Below are 26,233 nucleotides of genomic sequence, written 5' to 3'. Positions count from 1 at the left end.
GTATTCCAGGTACACTAACATCATACTCTACCTTCACTTGAGTAGTCCTACAATTATAATGATATCAATAATTATTACTATAATCATTATCATCATGACAATCTTACCTTGGGCTACAATAAAGGATAACAATCCTGTCGTTGATAGCAAGTGCCAAACGAGCCGATCCATAATCACTCACATCATCAGGTAATACAGGACAATCTCCTTCTGTCTCTCCCTCTGTCTCTTCAGTCCAGATATCAGAGGGTTCTCTTTCCATTGGTGCAATGTCAAACACACCCAGTACCTCCACTCTACCAGTAACTGCTGATAGTTGAGGATAAATGAAGCCGTCTTGAGGTGGATCAATACCATCAGACTCCCTCAGTCCCTCAATATTGACCCTAGCCAGTGTACCAGGGTGCAGTACCAGTAGTCCATCCTGGCAAGGTATCAGTAGAAGACCGGGAGTCGTAATGATGTCACCTTTTGATTGAAATATCGGATATGAGTTGAAATGCTCTTTAGTTTTTTTAATACTATACGAAGCTATACTAATATTCCTAAAATGAAAAGAGACATCAGTAAATATTGTATTAAAGGTCCTTGATTTAAGGCCTTTTCATCACACACTGGCAAAAGTAATGCGCATTGATGTGCTTAATCATGTTCACACTAGAGTGGTTTCAAATTAATGCACATCAATGGGCATCACTCTCACTTCCCCTCCAGAGGTGGATTGATGTGAAGTGATTTAGCTGCTAGTGTGAACAAGATCAATAGAGTTAATAAAAAAACTGAGGACACATTGTAAATAATAAAGCATGGCATTACTAACGAATTGGAATCTCGGTCAAATGAGAAAATCCTGTCCCCAAGGATACTGTAACTTTCATTTGTCCCTTTAGGAACAGACCACTTATGTATCACGTCTCCTTCTTCGTTGAAAACAAAATAAGTGTTTTCAAAGTTATTGTCTTTGCTATCGCGATAGTGCTTAAATAACGTGGTCTTTGCAGCAACTACATACCTATGAGTACATAAGGGAAATTAACAAATAAAATAGATCAGATCTAGATGTCCACTTGCTTGAGATGTGGTAGGTGTTTCCAAGTATAATGATGCAGTGTGCTTGTATGGCGTGAAAGGTGGTCGGGAATAAAACGACTAAAGCCATTGACATCAAAAGAGCAATGAATCTTTGGACTAAGAAACGACTTTGCATCCGTACAATCAACAAACTATTAAAACAAACAAAATTTTTCTATTTGCTGACAAGTAATTAAAGGATCAATGATGAGCAGTACTTCTAAACAAAAACAAAGCTTTACTTCTTTGAGTCATTCATAAAATGCATCCTACACTATTACAACTTACCACTAACACATCAGGATTGTTTGCAGACAGTTTGAATGCCAATAGCAACGTTCCTTTTCCATAAATAAAAGATGAGGTCAATAGGAGCTGAAATTGTTCAGAGGTTGATAGGCTTCGATTTTGCTTTTTGTAAAATATCTAGAGCATAAAATATATCAGTATCATAGAAAGCACTAATCAATTGTATCAGCATTGTACAATGTATACTCAAATACAGCAAAACTTCATAGCTGAGTGCTGAGTAATACTTGATGGGTAAGTCTGGCTCAATAGACTTTCTACGATTATTAGTTCCATTGAATAGTTTATATTGACACTTGAAGCACTCAGTACAATTCATTCATTAACTTACATCATGTGGTGAGAGCTTCAAACCCATCTCCATTTTCTTATTAAGACGCTTCATTATATCTTCTTCAGTGTCTGTAAGGTCAATACGCAACTTAAGGTCTTTTAATAGTTCCTAAAATAAGAGTAGAAAGTTATAATTACATGTAATTCAGATTTAGACTTTGTGAGATATTGGAATCTTTGACCAAGTCAAAAATTCATGTGTGCATTTCTGATTGTCCAATCTTATAGCGTACTTCTTTGTATCTCCTCCTTATCAGTTTCCTTATATCAACCTTGTGGTGTGACCCATCAGTACCATACCAGTGCAATACAGCCATATAGTTAGCAACCATGCTGTTATGGAGGCCACTAATGCAAGTCCTGTTACCTAAAGATAGCTCTATGACGGACTGGGATGACTCAAATAGTCTCAAAGGATAGGGAAAGTTTGATAGAGTTATATTTGAACCTGAAAAAAAGTTAAAAAAAGAGGAATGAATAAAAAAAGACAAATGAAAGAAAGGAAGAGTTACAAAGGAATAGAAGAAGAGAAGTATGGGGAGACAAGAGATGAAGATGAATATGGTATGACAACAGCTTACAATAATTATCAGTGATAAAATAATGTTGAAGTGAAGCCTCTCGCTTAAATTGAATGCTCCTATTAAATAAATACAACACCAATCAGCTAACAATAGAGCATTCATTGTCACTACTAAGCAGCAAATTACAAATTTTATAGCAACAAATCTTGCTTTTAAAAATAAAGCACATGTAAATGCATATCAAACAACTTGTATACTCCTTATATACTAGTACGGAGTCACTGACCCATTGTAAGGGTTGAGTATAACAGCTCTCAGTGGAGGCAGTTCCATTAGCATGTCACCAGTCAAGTCACCCTCAGTTGTTAATCTGAGATTAAGATTATGACGAGGAGCACAATCAGCTACTTCTTCAGTTCTACACAAAATACACACACAATTCATAATGTCCAAGCACTTTTATCTCCCTAGTACCTTAGGTAGGGCTGATGCGAGTGCAATAGCTGTACCCTCCAGTGTATAGGAAGTATAGGGGGAGGCCCTGTCATTAGAGTGAAGAGATTCCTCCAGGGATGAGCATACTGGTGTTGAGGGAGATTGACTGGCTCTGATACCTGACCGGGTAGGCCCTCCATATCCCAATTATGAAAACTAGCAAAGCTACAAAATTTAAAAAGTGCTAATACTAGTTACTGAGTAGGGTAACAGTATTTGGCATCATCTAAAGTATACATGTATCTCTGCTATTGTTGTGGGGCATACTCATAACTCAAAAATGACTTGTCACCATAACTCAAAAATTGAAGTCGGAATTGGCTCAAATTTTTTATATAGCATAAGTAGATTAATATTAATGTATCAGAAAATGTAATACAAATTGGGGGTTATTTTGGAGCCATTTTTTGGAAAAAACCATGGGCATTAGGTCAGTAAAACAATTACAAATGTATAATATGACATACTTTGAGTTATAATGATCAAATGCTTTCCTTGATTCATGCTTCTTTCCAGCCAGTGCATACACCAGTGACAGATGGTAATTAAGGACAGGGAACAGCACCACTATATCATTGGATTTTATCAATTTCTCACAATCATCTAACCATTGCTTGACAACACTCTTCTCCACTAAAGATATAAAAGAGCAATAATTATTTAAAGTGAACTATTACTAATTTTCTACTCAGCATTAATGAAATGTATACAATGGCCACACATTATTACTTATAATCAATAGCAAAGTATCTATATATTGATCAACCTGCTCTAGTCTTAGTATCAGGAGTAGAGTCAGGCACACATCTCCCAGCATGTACTCTCAGTCTTGACTCAACAGCAGCAACATGCAGAAACCAAACATTTGTAGGAACATCATTCGATTGCTTAAGGAACCATTCCCAGCTACTCTTAGCTTTAGAAGCAGACTCCTCGTCCAATACACTAGAGGTACATCAGTGGTAGCTATGATAATACAATACATTAACTTCTTCTTACCCAGTGTCCCAGACTCCAGCTTGCAATGCCAAGTAGCAAGCTCTTACCTGTACATGTACATGTGCAGATAATAATAGTACTCTTGATAATATTAATAATAAGAGCAATGATAATAATTATACAATAAGAATAATAAAGAATAAGACAAAGGAATAACAAATAATAATAAAATTATATGTTACTTGAACTAAAACTAAACCTGTTGGTTGGGATGTCTTACCAGTGCTGGCTCATATTTTAGTGGTTGATCCTTCGATGGGAGCTCAACTTCCTGGCTCTTGTTAAACGCAGTGCTAGCAAGATGACGATCGCCAGAATGAACAAGCATTCTTGCCATTTCGTTCAATATTGCTGCTTTCTCAAAACCTTTATGAATAAAAGGCAAGTTTATCAAGTATGTGTGTGTGTGTGTGTGTGTGTGTGTACAATTTACTGACCTTCAAATGAGTCTAGAATAGAAGCAAAGTCATTAGCAGCAAGATGAAAGTTCCCTCTAGCCCAGTGAACATAAGCAGGCCACAACTTGAAAAACTTTGAGTACACAAATGAAATCTTACTATACCTAAAAATAATAATATAATATAATAATGGAAACGCTTTAGATATAATCAAGAGTACATGTACGTGTACTCTTGGTATAATGCCAGTGACTATTCCTAATTTTCTATCATAAATAAATACAGTGATGATTTTTGTGATTAAAATCTCCAGATTATTAAATTACCCAAATTGATTGCCCCCACCTTATTTTGATCCAATAGTTAACTCTCTCAATAGCAACTCTCTGTATCTGCTCCAAAGCAGTGTCACTGCTCTTAGTGGATAGGGAGCATCTCTTACTGATGTCCTCATTGAGGGCCACGGGATAAAAGTAATTGGCATAGTGGAAGAGGACACCCAAGAGACCTCCCTCGGTACAGTAGTGACTGTGAGTTTGGTAATTGTCTATTTCTCTTGATTGGTAGGGAAGAGGGCAGTGATATCCTTCAGTTGTAAATTCATTAGCAGAAATGGGTCTACAATAAAAATTAAAAAATATATATACAGTGATTTTCCTTAAACTTGCATGATAGGCAAGCAGAAATGTGTTATGCACATGCTCTGTTGTGGTCGGTATTAAGTACCGTATAGCCACAAAGTTTCGAGGCAATAAACTTTCGCGAATCAGGCCACAAGTCTTTTTTCGTGAATTAACTTTCGCGGTTCCTGTTTTAAAGCACACGTGTTTATGGGCAATACAGATACTTCACGGAATTAACTTTCGCGAATACAGAAAATCCGCGAAAACAGCAAAAGTTGTACCCTCGAAATTAAGTGGTTATATGGTAGGTGCATCCATTTTATTCCTGACCACAGCAGAGCATGTGCATAACACATTTCTGCTTGCCTTTCATGCAAGTTTAAGGAAAATCACTGTACATAAAACATGCCTGAATTGAGTATCCCAGGGGACCACGAATTCATAAATGCATTTCAACTCCTTCAAAGAAGAGTCCTTGCTTCTCTTTTTCATTTCAACTTCATCTTCCAATAGCGTCTTCTCAACATCAGCGAGCAGTTTCTCTAGCCATTGGACGTGACTGGACACTATACCACTAAGATGTCTATTGTGACCCACGAGGCTTGTGATTAAGAATGGCAGCTGCATCTCCATTTGAGCTAAAATAAACGGCACACAAACATCAATTCGTCTAAAATCCCAATCCATTATTATAATCATACCTAATGGCATTTTCTTGATAGCTCTGAGACATATTTCCGAAAGAGAGAGTACAGTTGTTTTATTGGCAAGCTCCATGTCATTAACATCAATGCTGACAACATCGTCAATGAGATCACAGAGCGGCTGGAAAAAATCTGAACGCATCATTCGCTGAATCTTCCTACGATCTTTCTTCTTCTTTTTAGATGATCTAGTAGAAAAAGAAACTATAAAACTTATTGGATGTGGTTAATTGTGTTGTGCATTTAATGCAATTCTCCCTCTTCTAAACATAGAAAAATTTAAGTACAATAAAATGTTTAATATTTAAAAGGGGCATAATGACATTAAATTTAAATCATTGATAAAATATATTTTATTAAAGTTATGATCTTTCTATAATACCCAAAAAAGCATAATAATGCAGTAAATACTATAATGCAGTAAAGCAAGACACTAACTTGCTCTGTTTCTTATGCGATGGGACTAAACTAGAATCAAATTGAAGTAGCGATGATTCTGTACTTGCATCAGAGACTATAGTAGCATCATCATCGCTAGGCAAAGGAGACTGAGGAGCTGAATAATATATCTCTTCCTCCCCGTCACTATTAGTAACTAGGTATACCCCATCATCAGTGGGGCCTGGAGAGGATGGGTCTTCCACAGCCTCTTCTGTTGATCTGGAAGGAGCTCTTTTCTTATTTTTCTTTTGAGGCTTAGTAGCCTCAGTCAAATAGTCCTGCACCTGGGATAGCTCCCATGATATCAGTCGCTGATATCCCACTGAGGGTCTTCTTGGAGGAGCTAGAAATTCATCCTCATTGGAAGCCATCTTTAAAAGGGGCTGGGCTAAAATTTTATTGATTTTTTAAATTAATTTTTATTTATTAACAAAATTATGAATTAATTAAGTAAATTTTATAACTAATAAATTGCTACACTACTTAATGTTTGCTGTCTCTTTTTTCCATTTATTTATCTAATCCTCGTAGCCTTCAGGTAGTGCGTTGGTTTCTGGATTGTGAAAGAGGGAGTGATTACCATCGCCCCAAGGGAACGGCTTAGACCTGATCCTTAAATGAGGGTAAGGCAGGAACTCAGGACGACCGTGCTCCTCGATATGATGATGGTGATCCTGTTCAGCCCTGTACGCCTTCCTGGCAACAAAAAGCATTCCGGGGACAGCAATAAGGAGAGATATGAGCTTCCATTGTGTGGTTGTTTTTACAGCGTGCGATTCACCGTCTAGAACCATCTGAGCATAATTGGAGGCGCTCTTAGGGGAGCCTCTTTTCCAGAGAGAAGAGCTTATAAGGCGAGAAGAAGAGCGGAGAAAAACAGCTGCCATTTTGAAAACACTCTAAAAACCACTCCTATTTTTAAAATTATTTTAAAGCCGAATAATTAGGACATTAGATACCCACACCCATTCGTATTATTAGAGAAGGCTTCACGTGCATTTATAGTGCAAGATCTTGTCTTGAAGTTTGTGTCGAGTTTCTTTGATTTATTTACTTTCTTTGAGTGAGTTCCTAAGCTTTTATTGTCTCTATTAAGTGATAGTATGTATTTTGTGTTATGTGGTTAAAATTTGACATAATTGTCACGTTTAGTAGAATCTTAATTGCTCCTTCATTTGTGACGTCATTGTTAGTTGATTAATTAATTACAATTACTGCAGTTAATGGTATTTGCTAAGTATTTGCTTTTTAAATTTTTACCGTAACTTTTTGTTGATTATTATATTTTTGAAATGTAGTACTAAATACATGTAATCATTTTTCTTTTTTCACAGGTGGGTTCATTAATATTTATTTAAAATTAATCGTAATTAAAATTTATGTATATAGGATATGAATAGTTAAATAATTAATTACTGATGTGTGGGCGGGTAAGAATAAACAATGAGCCTAATTGGAATGGCCTTAATAAAAATTATAAAATTATAAACATGACAACGAGTTTATTTATAGTCTACTAATGTGGGCTGGGCAGCCACAGTATTACGTCCAGCCCGGCCAGCCTCCTGCTCATGTTGTTGCTCCTGGTCAGCCTCAAGCTGTTGCTGCTTCCAATGTCACTGGGACTCCTCAGTCACAGACATCAACCCAGTCATCAGAAACAGGAGGAGCTGGTAAGAGGAGCATCAGTTTGTGTGTTTGACTCTTTTTAATTATTATTAATAGTAAATGTTATGTATTTTCACTGTAGTACATGTACAATGTACTTTCTCGATTCTGATAATTTTTGTAATAGTTTAATAATTTACACTTACTAAAATGGATTCTCCTTTAGCATTAATACAACATGAACATGAACTATACTCTATACTATAATTATGTTGCTGTCATTATTATACTTATTTGTTAACAATTATTTCATTTATTTTATTAATTTTCAGATTGGGCAGCTAAAGCAGCCGAATGGGCTAAGCAACGTCAAGTCATTGAGCTACAGCAGCAGCAACTAATGCAACAGCAACAGCTCCAGTATCAATATTACGCTCAATATCAACAACAACAACAACAACTACAACAACAACAACAACAACTACAACAACAACAACAGTACTCTTATAATCAAGTTGGTCCTCCTGTACATTATGCCCAGGGCTATCCTCCTCCTCCTCCCTCTAATCCTCACATGTTGTCTCAAGGCTCATCCTATCCACAGCAACTAGGAGTGGTCCCTTCTCCTAGTAATCAAGCCTCACTTCTACCAACACCACACAATCCACTGATGACAGGAGCAGCAGCAGCAGCAGGACAGTCTCCTGGTAGTCTTCCTCAACACTCTCTCTTCCGTCCACCACACAATCCATCAGCTCATCCTTCAGCACACATGCAGCAACAGCCTCCACCACAAGGAACACATTCACAGTCACAAGGACCTCATCCGCCATCACAGCAAGGATCTCATCCACAATTACAAGGAAGACTTTCATCACAGCAAGGATCTCACCCACTGCCTCAAGGATCTCATCCACTTCCATCACAGCAAGGATCTCATCCATCATTGCAAGGATCACATCTGCCACAAGGATATCCATCACAAGGAGGACATCCACCACAAGTCTCATCACCATATCCTTCTTCCTTACATGATTCACGTCCTCCTCAAGGGTTACTGCCCCGTTTACCAGGGTCACGTCCGATGTTACGTCCTCCTTCCCAGGGGGTCCGTCCTCCTCCTCACATGTCACCAAGGCCTGGGCCTCGAGCAGGCCCTCCTATAATGAGGCACCCTCCTTTGCCCAGACAGAACCAGTTCCCTGCCCATCCACATGCCTCCCCCTCTCACGCTCCTCCTCCTTCCCCTCATGATCAGCACCCATTGTGTCATCCCTCCCAGCCATTACATGCATCTCCTATTGCTGCTAGCATTCCTTTGGCAAACCAAACACCAACCCGAGGGTATGCCTCTTCTTCCAGCCCGAGCCCTTTATTTTATCCAGGCAATAAAAAGCCTTCTTCTAGGGAGCAGCTTGTTAAATCATCACTTCAGACACTGTTACACACTAATACTAGCAATGATAATGAACTTAAATCAGGGAAGACTGATGATGTTCAGTTACCAGTCATACAACAAGACCAAGAAGTAGCTGAACAAGGAGGAGTACAAGATGAATTACCACAAGAGGGCCCAGAGGAAGTTGCTAGTAATCCTATAGATGAACATACGGACGATGGCACTCTTGATTTAGGTATGTATATAATGAATGGACATAATTATTTGTACTAGTAGAAGGGCATTTTCCATTTTTAATATTTTATTAGTTTCAAATAACACGTTAAAATATTATTATTAATGACGAAAGTACATTCTAATTTACTTTTTGCTCCTTTTTATTCCAGTTGTGACGACCCCAGTGAATGATAGGAAGATACCAGGACTGGATCTTGTGGAAGGAAGCAATAAGACCGAACAAGATGGAGAGAAAGGAGGAGGAGGAGAAGAAAAGCAACAGCCACAAAAATCACAAACTAGCAACAAGAAGAGCGACGCGAGTGATAGTGGCACTAACATGATCATGATCCAATCACTTGGAAAGATTGTAGATCAGCTCAAAGTGTTAAGATCAGCTCCAATCAAGAGTACTAATGTCAGTAGTACTAATATCAGTAGTAGTACGACTAACATGAGCAGCAAAGAGGAGGAAGAGGATGATCCAGGCTATAAGGACACTAAAAACAAAATGGCTGCACTGCTAGAGAATGAGAGTGACAGTGATGATGATGAAGCTAAGGCCAGTCAGCCCCACCCACAGAGGAGTGACGATAGAAGCCAACCAAGGGAAGATAATGCTAGAGATTTTGATGGTTTTAAAGGAGCATACGGGAAGCCACCACATGACTGGAATGATACTCAATCTTTGAACATGTTCACACCTCAAGAGCAGTTTACTGACAGAGGAGCTATCCATCGTCCTCCTCGTTCTTTCTCTCGGTCACCTTTCCATCGCTCACTGACTCCTCCCTCTTCCTACCCTCCTCATAAAAGGGAGCCGCATATCAATCCTGATTTTGAGCACTCTGGTCCTCCTCGTGGCTTTGATGACCGCCCACGAATCCCGTTCGATGAGCCAAGGTCACGTTATCCTGATACTGACTATCATTCGCCATCATCTCGAGTGCCCTACGATAGCGAGAGAAGATCACAGCCTCGGTATAATGAAGAGTTTGATTTGAGGCCACGTGAGAATATGGAGTATGAAAGAAGAGCTGCAGAGTATGAAAGGCCGCCACAGAGAGCCCGTGATTTTGAAAGGTCACAAGGACCTCCTGAAAGGTCACAAATGATCCCTGACTACGAAAGGTCAAGAATGCCTCCTGAATATGAAAGATCACGAATGGCCCCCGACTATGAAAGGTCAAGATTACCTCCCGAGTATGAAAGGTCACAGATGAACCCCGACTATGAAAGGTCAAGAGAATATGAAAGGTCAAGAATCCCTCCTGATTATGAAAGGTCACGGATGGGCCCTGACTATGAAAGGTCAAGAGATTATGAAAGGTCAAGAATGGCCTCTGATTATGAACAGTCAAAAAGGGTCCCTGATTATGATAGATTACAAATGGATCCTGCTGGTTTTGAAAGGTCGTCTGAAGCTAAAGGTTATGGCAGAGATTATGAAAGACCGGAATTTTTTGAACAAGATTATCCAGCAAAAGACTACCAGCAAGTCATGTCAGACTATAAATCCCAGGGGGTCTCAGATTATTGGGACAATACCGGGTCCTCGTTACTTGAAAACATGCAGTCAGTGGATTATGGTCATGGCAAAGGAGCTACAGAGTCTACCAACACTGAACTATTGCAATATGATGCACTGAAATCATACTATAAACAACAGGAACTTGGGCTTGGAGGAGAACAGGTTGGATTACTCAATTATGCTCTAAGTAAGTTATCTATCCACTGATAGTCTACAGCCACTGTAGTGTAATTAATGTAAAGCATATTAAGGTAGAGGTACATGTACATGTAGTCCAGCACTTGTCTTTTTTGGGAGGTCATGCACCCTTTGTATAAACAGACTCACTTGTCCACATGATCTATACATCTAAGTAAAAGACTAAAAGTTATAATTTAGTGCTGAAGATAGTTCATGTGCTGTTCATTATGACTTTTCTTATGATGCTCCAGGTTAGCCTTGTAGAAAGTTTTGATTCAATTTTGATTACAATTTTTTTAGTCATGGATGTCTGTGACAAATCATAAAACATGCCATTTTCAAACTCTGGAGTGCTCCATATGATACTTTCCTTGAAATTGTTTTATTGAATTTTCTAAATACATGTACACTGTACATGTACATGTATATGCTCCTTGAAGCTTACAGCTACATGTACATGTACCTCAGCAATGAATAATGGTACTGCTTCCAAGAACTCTAGTTGATAAAGCTTGCATTGTGAATTGTGATAGCCTCTTGGTGTGTCTATTGTGTTTGGAGAGTATCAAATAGTATTATAAACATTTCTTGGAAGAGCCCTAAGATTTGTTACCTTTAAAAACATTTTTTTCTTCTTATGACCTCATGCTGATGGATCATGATATCACTGGTCTAGCATCATTCCTAACATAACTGATTCTCTTTGAAATGGTTCTAGTTGACCTCTATACCCAATTTTGTATAATATCTACATAGACTGGTAATCTTGATTAGTGTTTACTGTACAAATACCAGCAGTCTAAGTTTTTACATACTCAACTAAGTACATGTACATGTATATGGCTTTTGGGGCAACTTCAAAAATTCATAAAAAATTCAAATTTGATTGGAATCCATTCAAACTTGCTACACAACATAAGAACGTGTATATGTATCAGAAAAAAATTATAAAAATGGAAAAAAATTGCCTAGCTATTTTTCACAAAATTTGGCCAAAGGCCCTGTACTATAGTACAGGGTCTTTCGACCGATTTTTAAATAACTTTTAAATTTCATAAAAAATTCAAATTTGATTGGAATCTGTTCAAACTTTCTACACAACATAAGTACATGTATATGCATCAGAAAAAATATAAAAATGGCAAATTCTCTCCTTTTCCATTTTGGTGAATCTGGACCTGAGACAATGTACTATAGTACAGGGATTTCATTCAGATTTTTGAGCACCTTTAAAAGTTCGATTTTTGATCGGAATTAGCTCAAAATTTCTATGCATGCGTATGCATCAGAGAAATTATAAAAATGGAAAATTCTGTATTATTGTAAGTGATGCTTTGCTGAGTAAAAAATGTAAAGCACTATGCCAAAATCCTGTGGGAAACCCTGTACTATAGCCTCTATTGTAGTCTCTCCTGATCAGCCTTGCATCATTCTTTGTTGTTTATTGTTATCATTATTCCTCTCACGACAGATACATGTAAGCTGTGTGACATCACCCCCAGGCACTGCAGCAATCCATTGCAGGTGTCCTCCTGGTCGGGTGCTGTAGTAATGTAGTTATGTGGTGAGAGTGGGCACTGACATCATTCTATTAAATGTTGAGCAATGTAGAACATGCACATGTACCTTCTTTATGTTTCCTTTTGTTATGGGTGCTACACGCAGCAGCAGAGTAGTATTATTATCATATTATGGTGCAATTTGCATGCAGTTATTATTTATTATTAATTTTTTCTGAGTATGTGTTATGTAATTTATGGAACTTGACAGGTGTTGTTTGACTCTTGTTTTCCTAAAATAGTCCACCGGCGGAATTATTATAGTTCTTGTACTGTGTAGCAAGCAAGTCTTGTATAAGAATGATCAAAGTGGAATTTATTCAGTCAGTATTGTGGACACATTATCTTTTAATGGTTGTAGATTATATTCTCATGGAAATTCATGGACAGCAATTGATGCTTACATTTTGACCTACAGATGATTTATATATTTATGTATTTATTTAAACTTCACAACCATGGTGACAGAGTGAAGCAAATGGAATTACTGAAATATTATTTTATTTTAGGTGACCTCCAACAGAAGGTGTTACCAAAATGGCTCAAAGCAGAGCTGGAGAGAATGGAGAGGAAGAAATCCAAGGAAGAGGCAATGACTGGAGGCAAGAGCTCCTCTAGGAGCGTCAAGAGCAAAGCATCCTCTGGCTCAAAATGGATGGAAGAGAACGATGAGGAGGAGGAAGGTAGGGAGAGGAAAGATATTGAAGATGTTAGTCATAATAGGAAGAGGAGCCTATCACCTCATACTGTAAGTTAGTTATAGTCTTCACACAAACCAATGGAGTGAGTTGATGGTACACTGTACACTGTAATGTACATGTACATATTAAGGGAGAATTTGCTAGGTGGTTTTCCCTTGTTACTTTTAGTTTCATTCAGTACTACTGGTAGTCTGGTACTAGCAGTTGCTAAGAATGATGATTTGGATTATCTCTTTCACTGTAAAGGACTGGTCCTAAAATTATTTATAATTTATATTGTATTTGTTGTAGCCCAACAACTTGTAGTGTGCATAGATGATATTTTCATCTATGCACAGTGTTTTTAATCATTATTTTTTGTGCATGCACATGCTCCAATGAATACTCATTATTATATGAGTAATCATAGTATTGTGTATTGTAGTACTTCCATTATTCCCCATTTTAAATTCATGTAGTGTCAAGGTAAATGTATGACATCACTGTTTAAGCTGCTCATCAGAACAAGCATACCTTTAAAAATAATATACCTTTAAAAATAGCTTTCTGCAATATTATAGCTCCTAATAATGAACCTTGCATTGGTCGTGTACAATTATAAAATAGAATTCATTACTATACTGTCACTTATGTAATATGGGATAGATGAGAGAGGACATTGTCTGAGGATCAATATTTTAAATTCTCTTATCCTGTGTTAGTGTTTCTGTATCCTTTTCAGGTTTCATTTACTGATCCAGTTTATGAAGAAATGCATTATATGCTCATGAATGATGATGATTGTTATTATTGTAATTATTATCCCATAATTATAGGAAGTTGTTGATAGGAAATTAAGTATAGCAGTTTTGGTCAAGATGTCATGATAAACATAACATTCCAGCTGTTGCCACCAACACTTGCTTTATGCTCCAGGATGTGGCCAAGGATTTTATGCCAAACTTCAAACTTTTGATGATTTCATCAAAACTTTCACTTGCCAATGCATTACATAATCGTCTCGAAAAACGTCTACATGTTTCGTAATGATGGGCCAGCAATCACTGAATATGTGTAACAGCAACTCTTTATTCTTTAACTTTCTCTTAAGCCTTGGGATTGCATTGGTTGATGTATCATTCCTAGTTTCATTTTAATCATGGCTCCTTGCCCTTGATTGCGTGTAGTCTTGTGCCTTTCAGCCACAGCGTGTAACGTTTATTTTATTCAGACAACACCTACTTATACCAATATCCATAGATTTACTTTACATGTACAAATGTCACTTTCAATCTAATGGTAACTGTCTCACGTGTTACATGTTTTGTAGGCTTCAATATTTTTTATTTTTCACTTTTTAGCACTTTTCACGTGTTATTGTATTTTTTGATGCTGTATTGTGACACATGTACATGTATGTATTTGTGTGTGTGACATATATGTACATGTTGTGTTATATTATGCAGTATTCTTCCACTGAAATATCATCAAAGCATCAAAGACTTGAAGAAGATGCTGTTGAGGAGAGTGACCACACTCTAAAGGTATGAATGGAGCTCATTTCTTTCTCTTTCTCTCTCTCTCATTTTCCAATGTACCAGTAAAATGATCCTCTTTGCTATCAATATGAAATCAGTGACTTCACTGGTAGCATGATGTTCAGTTTATATTGTCATGATCTCAGGCTTTGATTAGAATAGTAGATCATATTCATTGCCTTGTGTACTCCAAAGTGAAGCCTCTTCACCTACCCCATCCCTCTGTGTATATAGTACCAACCAGGCCCTATCTATTACCCAACCATGCATGTATAAAACTTCTCACTTGTTCACTACTATTAAACTGCATGGGATATTCAAACACATCCAAAGCCTTACAATAGTGTGGGTGTGGTGGGCCTGATCTCAAAGTGTGGCTTGATACTCCTGATAGCTTGGTCCCAAGAGTCCCTCTATATGGATTCCATTGTACAGTACTGATATGCACACCATATTGCAGTCCAGTGTGCTCACAGTACAGTGTTCTTATAGTACAGTCTATTGTGCTCATGTACATTACAGTGTGTGTGTGGGTTGTGGTTGGTAGCCTTATGTATAGGATATACCTTATTGCTTTGTTCATCCCCAATTGTCACCAGGACAGAGTCAAAACATGTTTTGAATGGAAATGAAAAATTGATGACTGCTTTCCATTATTATTATTATCATCATGCTTCATTCTCTATACTTCTCCCTCTCTGTATTCTTCTGTACCTCTCTTCCTTCCTCCATCCTCTTCCTCCTCCTCTATTGCTACATCATTAATTTCCCCTCTCTCTCTCTCATTCACTCACTTCCTTCCTCTCATAATATCTTTCAATAATAATAATAATAATGATATTTTCTTCTTGCTTTCTTCCCATCAGATGGCATTTGTGAGGCGTACGTTAACAGAAATCCTATTAGACGTGACGACATCAGAAATGTACTCACTTGCCAATGAGATCATTAATAAATTAGGAGGTACATGCACGCACTAATTACTCACAATCTCCAACTGGGTATAATCAATAAACATGTACATTTGCTCTCACGTAAAGAGTAGGAGGAAAGCACCTCGTGATTGACTAATATGCTGATATACTGGAATATACTAGTAATATCCTAATACTAAATTATACTAATATATGCTAATATACTAATAATATACTAATATATAAGTAATATACAAATAGATAAGAATATACTAATAATATACTAATAATTATACTGGAATGTGTATTACACATATCTGCGATTGGCACTCCTCATATAATATACTAATATACTGTATTACATGCACTTATGCTTGTAGCTTGGAATCTGCTGGTTATTGCTATTCTTTGTATTTTGTGGCCAGTTTCATGGAACATTTAATGTTATTATTATCATTATCTTATTATGAATGGCTATATACTAGCTGTATAAATCATTATTGTTCATTATCTCGGAATTCTCTTATTTCTTATAATCAATAATAATGTATTCATAAAAGCATCGAGTTACTGGAATAGAGAAGCTCTACAGACAGTCTACATGCATTCCTTCAAATTATTAGTTATGCACATAAGTACATGTGCATGTACATGTACATACAATGTACATGTACATGTACTTAATACTGTATATTCCAATTTTTATTTGTATGTACAGTACATGTATAATAGTCATCTTATTTTGACTATTATAGACTAAATATTGTAACATAAGATAATAATAATAATTATTATTATTTGCTGATCGCTGCTTGTTGATAGTTTTGGCTCTCATGATGACATGATGTTCGCGTGTTTGTTATCTTATCAGTTTGGCATGTGTATATTAATGACTTACACCAACTACACTATGGACTCACAATAATTATGGACATGTACTACATTGACACATATACGCTATACGTGTGTAATAAACTAATAATAGTGTGTATGTGTGTAGTACACTGTGTATATATAAATAGTACTACATAAGGTGTTGTATGTGTTGTACAAATACCCTCATTCATTCATGTGTGCATGCGTGAGTATTTGTGACACTGAGGTATAATTACATCTACGTGATTGTAATATAATTATTTTGATGTTAATATTATTATTATTGGTGGTAGGTGGTATCCCTTGTGTTATTGCTTCCTGTAAATATCTCTTTTCATGTTTTGTGTATGTTTCCTTCCTGGCATGTGTAGCCTGTTTGTTTGTGTCTGTGTACAATAGATTAGTACTGTTTGTCTTTTTTATTTATTTTTTTTATTTTTAGACTCGTCAAACATTGCTTCAGACGAGGTTTCCCGCGCAAATTTAAGCAACCCATTAGGTAAGATGAAACCATTTGCTTATTGAAATAGATTGCATGGGATTACTTGGCAATATGGTAAAACTACTCACACTTGTGTAATTTATACTTGACACTCTATGTACATGTACAATCAATCTCATTTGTACACATACTCTATGACTAGTTGATTACTGGTTGTACTTATCTCTGATAGGTCTGGACACTTTGTATGGATCTGACATCTCTGATGATGATTTAGATGTTGGGAAAGAAACAGGAAAGCCTTCTTCTACCAAAAGCTCATTGTCTTTCCAGCAGAAGAGCAAGAAGAGCAAGTTCACCCCCTTAGATTTAGAGAGGATGAAGTCAGGATTTGAAGAATCGGTTGATCAGTTAGAGAAAGACCATCACTTGAGCGATTCCCATAAAACCAAGAAGCCAGCCTTGTTGGCTATTGACACAAAGCAAACAAAGAAAGAAGAATGGAAGACGGGCGAACGCCATCATGCCACCAGTCACCAGAAAAGCAAAAAGTCTGAATTAGAAGCAGAGACCACTAGGCATCATCCTGGTAGCATTCAAGCAATATCTGCCTTGCCTGTAGTAAAGAAAGAACACTCTAAGTTTGATGATTATCATTATCCTAGTGGTCTTGGAAATATGAGACAACCCACATTGAAAATAGAGAAAGTAAAAGTTAATGTAGATGAAAGGGATCATTTTGATTATTCTGTTAACATTCACAAGAGTCAGAAGAGCAAGCATTCAGTACCAACAGAGACTGAGAGGGTCAAGAAAGAAAGTTCTGATGAGTGCCACGTCTCCAGTAGAAGCAAAGAGCAATCTCGGTCTTCATCATCAGACAGCAAGAGATCAAGAAGAGACGATCATCATTTTTCCAGAAGCAAAGAGCAATCGCGATCTTCATCATCAGACAGCAAGAGATCAAGGAGAGATGATCATCATTTTTCCAGCGACTTCAAGCAAATGGAGGCAAAGAAGGAGGAAGACTTTTTGTGGGAAGAGAAAGAGCGTGTGACGGGTTCTTCGCAGAGCGATGGTTCGTACGAGCGAATTGTCATGAGTTTAGACGAGAAAAAACATCACAAGTCAGGAAAGAAGAGAGACTCACTGAGCGAGGGTCGTTCGTCAAAGAAAAAAGATAAGAAAAGATCTAAATCTCCGTCATCATCCCACCATCATCACAAGAAGAAAAAGCACTCGTCTCATCATCACAGGAGAAGCAGTGGGGACGACCAGAGCTTTGATGATAAAAAGAAAAGAAATAGCATAGGGAGTAGCAGTGTTGGCGGCAGCGAGAGTAGTGGGGGTAAGCAATATAGGAACTGATGATAGTTTTGTAGCATAATTATGAACTGGTAATTATTTTTTGTGTTAAAATAATCATGATGAGCAACATGCATAATTTTGAATAATCTCATCAAAAGCTAGCTCCGCCCTAACAACTCTCCGGCTCCTCCTACTCCCTCAACAAAAGTTGGCCAGAGTTTGATTCTGGGCCATTGGAGTTGCCCCTCTCTCTTTGGCTAGGAGTATCCCGGCAGAGCCACCTGTTTCATTTTGAAGGTACAAGGATAGCTAATCAATTACCTCTTTTACCGGTAAATCTGCATTCTTTACTGGTGATATAACACCCGGTAGAGGGCCGGCATTGAGCATTGATGCTCCTCTCCTACTGCTATCGTGTTTAAAAGACTAGCCCAAGAGATCAAGCGTCATTACTGATAGCCTCTAGTGTCTGCTTAGAGCTCACGCTTTGTAGTATTGTCCTCACGCTTGGCTGTTTGCTGCGTTGTAAATGCTTTCAGACAACCAGTTCATCTTTTGTACGGTACAATATTGACCCATCCACTCTTTAGTGTGCATAATGTGTGGAATCGCCTGCTTTTGCAGTATTAATGTTCTTTTTCCCTTTAGAACGGTCCCCTGATTGACTTCAGGCACAACAGAGGAGTGTACATGTCTTCAGTCTACAACAGTAGCAGTAAAACCAGTGGAAAGAGAAAAGACTATTACAACAACCTTCTTAAATGGAAGACAGCAATGGCCTCTAGTGGAACTAGCATCACGACACCAGCTATCATCGAGACAGAAGCACCCACTAATGGTGGACGAGAGAGAAGGCGATCATCCTCCCCTTTTGGCCACTTGCTTCACTTGACAAACGGTCTCCAATCGGGCGAGTATTATATCGGGCCCAGACTTAACACAGTGAGTCCAAGCCCAGTAAAGAGTGTCAGTGAATATATTGCTAAGAAGACCGATGGAGACGAGTTTGTTACCATGAAGATACTCTCACTCTCACCTGGAGGTATGCACATGTACATGTAGTTGGTATGCATGTATAAAAGGCGGCTATTGTTGTACATAGTGTATGGTGAAGCTGATAAATTGAAAGTATTGTTAGACATTGAATGTGATGGTGTGTGGAACAATAGATCTACATGATGATGATATAGTTACTGATTCGCTAGTTTGTGTATATAATGTATTAACAGTATTGATGCTTATGTGCTGTATCTAGATGTATAATTGTGTGTATGCACAAAAGCACCTGTGTGTGCATTATGTATAATGTTAACATTGCTGATGTATACATAATAAGTGTGTGTATGTATGTGTGTTCATCTATACCCATTGATCACTTGCTGACATATGTATAATATGAATGTATGAATGTACTGATACTAATTACTGACTGACTACGTGGAGTTAGGTCATGCTATACAGTATTCCATTGATGGTATTGCAAAGGAATATCTTCATTCTTGTATTATTGACAGTCAGAAGTGACTGGCAGCTAGCTAGTAATGAAATTACACTGTTGATGTGTCTGTGTTGATGTGTTTGTGTGTGTGTGTGTGTGTCTGTGTGTGTGTATATGTGTTTGTGTGTGTGTGTGTGTGTGTGTGTCTGTATATGTGTGTGTCTGTGTGTGTGTGTGAGTCACTAATGGCCAGTGGCACTGTTGTATTATAGGATGTGATTGTTGCTTCCTTGTTGTTGCTCTTTATTTTTGTTGTGTATGAATGACTCACTGATTGAATGTCAGTGTCTGAATGATTGCATTATTATCTAACTACAGCATCTTCTTTGTAGGCTCTGTGATTTCAATATGTTATGCAACATTACTTATGCTTTGTCACGCACAAGAAATTGATATTTTATGACACCTTTGAGTTGTTTAGGCGTGGCTTTCAAGTTTTCTTTTTCACTAGCTTTGTGTCCTCTTGAATTGGTTATGTAATGATGCATAGTAAAGCCAGCAATAATTTGTACTGTATACGTTTGTATTGTGTGTGTGTGTTTTTTGGTTAGTGTGGGATGCAAGGTGTGTATCATGGAACATGAAATTGTGGGTTGACATTGGAGGAAAAGAAATTATTTGTATTACATGAACTGATACTCTACCAATGGTTACAATGCAAGGAAGGTCAATCCTACCAATAGCATTATTGTTTAGGGTTTATCAACCTTTTCTGTGATGAAGTTTTAAGGTTAAAGCAACATTTCCCTAACTCTGGTCTAGAGTTCCTGTCTCCTGTGGTGGAGACAGCCACAAAAGTATTGGGGAAAAGCCACTGGTTAATTGTGCTTTGTCTTCAAAGGGGAGCTTGTTAATAGTTTCCTACTTCTATATGTTCTCTTTTATGTGGTGACTCATCCAGGTTTAATAATCATTATCTTAATAATACAATATTAGGAGCTAAGCTTATTATATCCTAGAGTGCAGGATAATAATGTAGAGATCTAATTGTAGTGAAAGAGAAATTACACATAAGCTTCTTACAAATAGCATTGATTCTCTCTGTCTCTCTCTTCCCCCCTCTCTCTCTCTTTGTCTCTCTCTCCCCCCCCTCTCTCTCTCTCTAGGTAACAGTCCTGAAGATAGTCAAGGGAAGTCCCTCATACACAATGAGCACTCCATTCTCTCATTATTACAAGATCAAATAGGAATCATACAGCAGCACGGGCTGTACAGGGAAGGTAACAATATCATCCTTGTACTGGATTGCCTTTATCAACACGAGTATGGATCAACTGACCAATACAAAGTATGCCACATATATCATATATTATTATTATTATGTCATTAAAATGTCTTTGTAATTTGACCATTTAAAGTCTGTCCATATATAACTTAATACTTGTTTTCCGTATTGATTATCCAATATCATATTGTTTTTGTTCACAGGATTTTGTTAATCTTCAGCAGTATATCATTAAAGAGAGGAGACTGCCTGAACGGGAGGCACTTCAACTCTTCTATCAATTAGTCTGTATAGTCAAAGAAATACACAAGGTACTGATGATAAAGCATTACCTGGTAATACAGTATTACTAGTAATAATCCCAACACACTTATTAAGAATCATTAATGTAAACGGCTAATGCAAAATTTCTTATAATGCGAGTGCTACTCAGAACTCACAATGTGCAAGCTTTCCTTTGCAGTTAGACCTTCCCCTATCCCATTTCTGGTGTAAATGTGAACCAGTTTTTGTAGACCCAATGGATCATGTACATGTACTACTGCCACCACACGAGAATCGGTTCAGTTATTGTTAATTGTTTTGGCATGGATGATGACAGTAAAAACATTAAATGGAACCCTTGGTTCCTGTGATGCCTTATAAAGCAGCATAATTCTGATTAGGAGAAGCAACAATGCAATGTAATAGATGCAAGGTGATTGCAGAATAGGCCCTATCGTGTGTGTATATGGAAGGTTGGTAATGATGAAGTGTTGGCAGTAAATAGTAATGATATAATGATGTAGGATATGACATTTTGATTTGAGATACAAATCATGGGATGCTGGAGCCAATACTGTATAATAATGCACTGTATATTTACCAGGGAAAGTTTTGTTGTACATTTTTTAATGGCAATGTGAACGGGTGAGTGGATATGATGTTAGATCATACAGTACACGGTATAATAATGATGGGATATATTTCATGTATTGATGGAGGAGATACATTGTATTGAATAGAGGATGCCTGTGAAGGAGTAATGCAGAGTATGCAATTTTAGTGTGACTTAAAAGTTTAAACATGCAGACAGTCGCTAGTATAATGCATGGAGTAACAGCATCGTGAAATAATAATTATAAAAATGTGTGTATAAGGTAGTACAGTGTGTATGGGTAGTTGTGATAGTAACAGAGAATGTATTTCTATGATGAGTCACGGTATGTCCCCTCTGTCTGTATCTGTTGTGTCTGAATGTAGTTTCCTTTTTCATTGTAATTCATCTGTGCTCCCTTTCTTCTCTCTCCCTTCCTTTCTCCTCCACTCTTCTTCCTTCTCTCTCTCCCTCTCTCCTCCATTCTTCCCCCCTCTCTCTCTCTCTCTCTTCTCTCTTTGCCTTCCCCCCCTCTCTCTCTATCTCTCTTTCTTTTCACTTCCTATTCTTTTTATAAATTTAGAAAAAGATAGTACACAGGGATCTTAAACTGGCTAACGTTGTCATTAACAAGAGGTACGCTATACAAATTGATAGAGGGTGGTTGGTAAACTTGCACTTGTATTAATGTGTTTCCATTTTCTTGTGTACAGAACACAACAAGTCTTTTTAACTAACTTTGCTCTTGGAAAGCATTTGGTACATGAGGATGATCTACTGTCTGATCAAAGAGGGAGCTTGGCATATGTCAGTCCTGATGTGATCAGTGGTAAATACAAGCTTTTCTCTTTATTTCATACACACATTCTCTCTCTCTCTCTCTCTCTCTCTCTCTCTCTCTCTTATATAATACAAGTAATTATGTATACAAACAAGCCTCTATTGTTTACCAGTTGGTGACATTATGTCCATGACTCTGTGTGCAACTCCAGACACAGCTAAGTCTTACCTCAACCTTTAAATACACCCTTTGGCAGTGCCCGTGATGTGGGCAGTGTGTCCGTATCTGACACTTTACCCTCATATTATATTATTACTATCATCATTATTAGAGAAGACTATATTGTAGCTGGGTTAGCACATGTATGGCACACATGAAAGCATTTTTAAATTAATTTTCATACCCTCCTAGCAACAACCCTCAATATTGTGTATTATGATAACAAATGCTATGGAAACATGGCATCACTACGGTAACCATACCCATTTTCCTTGGCAGGTGAGCCTTATTATGGCATGCCTAGTGACATGTGGTCATTGGGAGTCCTCCTGTACACGATGATATCAGGACAGTTTCCTTACTACGATGACATACCACAGGAACTATTTAGAAAGATTAAAAGCGGAAAGTTTGTCCTTCCGAGGTAATTATTTTTTAAAATATCTTTTTTGTCCTTTACCTTTTTTATATAATTATTTCTTTTATTGTTAGTTTTTTAATATTATACCATCATTCTACTTATTTTGAATACATGTACAGTATGTGGCAGCCATGTTTTACATGTACCACGCCCTTCCCTTCTAACATACAATGATAATAATAAAATGATGATGATAATACATATTTATGTGCATTATTTAGGGATCTAGTGATTTCGATTGAGACACAGTATTTATTAAAGGAACTCATGGAATTGGATCAGAGGAAGAGGCTAACAGCACTTGCTGCTGCTGAAACAACTCAAAGTATCCTATCAAGAATGTAAGTACTCCATACTCCATCTTGTGTGTGTGTGTGTGTGTGTGCACTGTTCCTATAACAATGGTGGTACTATTGTTTAGCTTTTTGTTGTACAATGTATTTTTTATACTTGAAATGTGTCAATGATTGTGTAAGGATTTATTTATCACTAATATTTACAGTATGAGGACTGATGGTTTTCTTTAATTAAGGATTAGTTAATAGCAACAAGACTTGTTATGGCTCCATTTGGTATTGTTTGTCATTCCAAGTGTGTCTTCATGGTTGTTATTGTTGTTATACGCTTTGATATCATGATATGCTACACGTACTCATACTGAATCAAATAATTACATTTTAGTAAGCCAGAGACAGCTTCATCCTCCACTCATGCTACATTAAATGAAGATATGCTCATTCTTAGATCCACATGTTGAAATTAATTTTGGGAGACTGATCTAACTAAAAATGGGAGCCTTTAAGAGATCTAGGCTAAATATGAAGCTCAAAATAGTAGATTTCAGGAGACTTGGACCAAATATGGGGGACCAAAAGTTTCCTTTTATCCCTCTAGATCTAACAGTGGGATCCTGTTTGTCTTCATCTCTTTACATGTCTCCTTTATATTGTTTGTTCAATTTCCTGTCATTTTTGTATTAATTATTTATTGTAATCTCATTTGGCTGCGAGTATGTACACGTTACAAGCAGTCCTACCACAAATATTTTGAGTGGGAAACAATTATGGAGTGATGTAACCACACCATGAGTAATGCGTGCATATATTAGTCTCCCAATATTGTTTTGTGTGTGAATGTGGCATGTGTGCTGGTTTATGTACATTGACTGTATTTATACTCATAATTTGATAAGGGAGCGTGTGATTTCCCTCTTGAAATATTCCATTCTGGTTAGTCTGTGTAGTGTCTGTATTGTGTGAATGTTTAATTCACTTTTTTGTGCATATTTCATAAATTTACCACATCCTCTGCCTAGCATGTTTTGAAAGACGATAACAGCTTTAGCTATTTCCGTTCAATTCCTGGTAAAATATTTAACAGACTTTCCTTTGCAAATATTTTGTCATAAACAGATGCCTATTGTTTTTATTATTGTTGTTATTGTAATTAGGATTTGTTATTGTACGCAGGCAATGAACTTCAACTTCTAACGCTTTCAATTCATTATTAATCTGTATTAGTTATGCATTATTAATTAATTATTACCATCATCATTATTACAGCCATATTGGTGCAATAACAAAAACTAGTGTTAGTAATTAAATGTTAGTATTGATAGCTGAAACCTTTATTATTTTTTTATTTTGTTTATAGATCATTTACATTAACACGTGAGCCAGTACAGATTGTACCTGAGATAGTATCATCTCCAGCGAGCGAGTTCCTTGTACCAGATCAAGACGATTACAGCAGTACTCATCAAGTTAACGTTACTGAGATGTCAGCCCCAAGACTTCACTTCACTATGGACCATCAAGCGACTCCACAAATGCCCATACCTGTTGAGCGGGTTAGTCCATCAGGACTGGCTAGTTGGTTGTCGTCCTCACCCACCACACTGAGCCCAATGTCACCCCACACTCCTCCTCTCTTCATATATCCTGATAACACTCCTTCCTCTCTCCCTCCTCCTCCCCCTCCTTCCTCCCAGTTCACTAATCCTTTCTTGCACAGGATCTCTCCCCCCTCCTCCTCTCAGAGCTTACCTCTTGCCTTATTTCATCATCAACCACCCGAAACTAACCCTGCCCCTCTCGACATGCCTCCCACTCACCTCCATAACTACCAGCAGCACCTTCATCCACACTCCGCTGCCTCTCACCATAGACACAGTTTCTCTGAGGGAGATCCCTCCAGTAACCATTGGCTGAGACGAATGCTAACATCAGCTCCTGTCCCTGTCATGACTCATGGTAGGCGGAGCCTTGGCTCCATGGCCGCTACTCAAGAGTATGTTATTCGTAACAGACGGAACTCTTATTCTCAGACCTTTGGAGTGGTCGGGACTGAAGGGCCTAGAGTGAGACGGAGGTCACACGAGCCGAGAGACAGTGAGCGAGAGATACTCCAGAACTTAGAAACTGCAGGGAGATTCAGAATAGGAGAAGGAAGTGGACAACAGCAGCAGTCGCAGTTCAGTCGCTCCAGATCATCTATTCACTGAATGGTGTCACGATCCTTGCACACACTCCCTCCCTCTCTCTCTCTTTTTTGTCTATTTATTTTTTTGATATCTCATCATTTTTGTACTCAAAACAACACAAATTATACAATAATGTGTAGCTGATATTATTAGTTCTTATCCTATTTTTTTTAAATCAGAAAAAGCATTATTTTGATTCTGAAATGTTACTGTCATTGTCACAAGTACAAGTTGCGTAGTGCTTATACTCATATATAATATAATAGGTCCCGTTTTTTAGCAAATTTCAAAATTTGTAAAAAATTCAATTTTGGTCAGAATCAGCTCAAAATTTAGAAACAAAATAAGAACATGTATATGTATCAGAGAAAATTATAAAAATGAAGAATTTTCACCTAGCCAATTTGGACAAAATTTGGTCAAAGACACTGTACTATAGTACAGGGACTTTGGCCCGATTTTAGAGCAACTTTGAAAATTCATAAAAAATCCAATTTTGGTCAGAATCAGCTCAAAATTTAGAAACAACATAAGAACATGTATATGCATCAGAGAAAATTATAAAAATAAAAAATTCTCTCCCAGTCATTTTTGACAAAATAG

At 37.4% G+C, this 26,233-nt stretch overlaps 3 protein-coding genes across 7 annotated transcripts; 2 read left to right on the top strand and 1 right to left on the bottom strand.

Moving 5' to 3' along the window:
* Positions 1-6,313: 6,313 nt before the first annotated feature.
* On the bottom strand, positions 6,314-6,808 carry LOC100640074 (cytochrome c oxidase subunit 6A1, mitochondrial-like). Its single transcript, XM_003386236.3, has one exon. It carries the CDS (start codon positions 6,782-6,784, stop codon positions 6,416-6,418), a length of 369 nt encoding a protein of 122 aa, XP_003386284.1. The 5' UTR covers positions 6,785-6,808; the 3' UTR covers positions 6,314-6,415.
* Positions 6,809-6,866: 58 nt separating this feature from the next.
* Positions 6,867-18,294, top strand: LOC105312593 (uncharacterized). The gene is made up of 9 exons (XM_019995891.1): positions 6,867-6,960; positions 7,410-7,570; positions 7,838-9,139; positions 9,291-10,838; positions 12,900-13,138; positions 14,537-14,614; positions 15,475-15,571; positions 16,841-16,897; positions 17,073-18,294. The coding sequence occupies exons 2-9, from the start codon at positions 7,417-7,419 to the stop codon at positions 18,206-18,208; spliced, it is 4,611 nt and encodes a 1,536-aa protein (XP_019851450.1). The 5' UTR covers positions 6,867-6,960; positions 7,410-7,416; the 3' UTR covers positions 18,209-18,294.
* On the top strand, positions 18,105-25,834 carry LOC100638681 (serine/threonine-protein kinase 40-like). Of its 5 annotated transcripts, none has more exons than XM_019995895.1 (9): positions 18,105-18,188; positions 18,797-19,190; positions 20,753-20,934; positions 21,075-21,182; positions 22,311-22,363; positions 22,441-22,556; positions 23,007-23,151; positions 23,370-23,489; positions 24,802-25,834. In XM_019995895.1, the coding sequence occupies exons 2-9, from the start codon at positions 18,839-18,841 to the stop codon at positions 25,649-25,651; spliced, it is 1,926 nt and encodes a 641-aa protein (XP_019851454.1). In that variant the 5' UTR covers positions 18,105-18,188; positions 18,797-18,838; the 3' UTR covers positions 25,652-25,834. The 5 variants fall into 5 exon arrangements, with proteins under 5 accessions (XP_019851454.1, XP_019851452.1, XP_019851453.1 ...); XM_019995893.1 differs by lacking the exon at positions 18,105-18,188 and adding an exon at positions 18,340-18,445; XM_019995894.1 differs by lacking the exon at positions 18,105-18,188 and adding an exon at positions 18,387-18,480.
* The last annotated feature ends 399 nt before the right edge of the window (positions 25,835-26,233 follow it).

This window comes from Amphimedon queenslandica, unplaced genomic scaffold (assembly GCF_000090795.2).
Source record: "Amphimedon queenslandica unplaced genomic scaffold, v1.1 AMPQUscaffold_13429, whole genome shotgun sequence".
NCBI classification, from domain to species: domain Eukaryota; kingdom Metazoa; phylum Porifera; class Demospongiae; order Haplosclerida; family Niphatidae; genus Amphimedon; species Amphimedon queenslandica.
This window is presented reverse-complemented; position numbering and strand designations above follow the sequence as displayed.

Coding starts and splice junctions, on each gene's coding strand:
- LOC105312593 (XM_019995891.1), top strand. CDS start 7,417: ATGTGGGCTGGGCAGCCACAGTATTACGTCCAGCCCGGCCAGCCTCCT. Junction 13,139..14,536: donor GGAGCCTATCACCTCATACT/GTAAGTTAGTTA, acceptor TATATTATGCAG/TATTCTTCCACTGAAATATC. Junction 14,615..15,474: donor AGAGTGACCACACTCTAAAG/GTATGAATGGAG, acceptor TCTTCCCATCAG/ATGGCATTTGTGAGGCGTAC.
- LOC100638681 (XM_019995892.1), top strand. CDS start 18,678: ATGCTTTCAGACAACCAGTTCATCTTTTGTACG. Junction 19,191..20,752: donor ACTCTCACTCTCACCTGGAG/GTATGCACATGT, acceptor CTCTCTCTCTAG/GTAACAGTCCTGAAGATAGT. Junction 23,490..24,801: donor CAAAGTATCCTATCAAGAAT/GTAAGTACTCCA, acceptor TTTTGTTTATAG/ATCATTTACATTAACACGTG.
- LOC100640074 (XM_003386236.3), bottom strand. CDS start 6,784: ATGGCAGCTGTTTTTCTCCGCTCTTCTTCTCGCCTTATAAGCTCTTCT.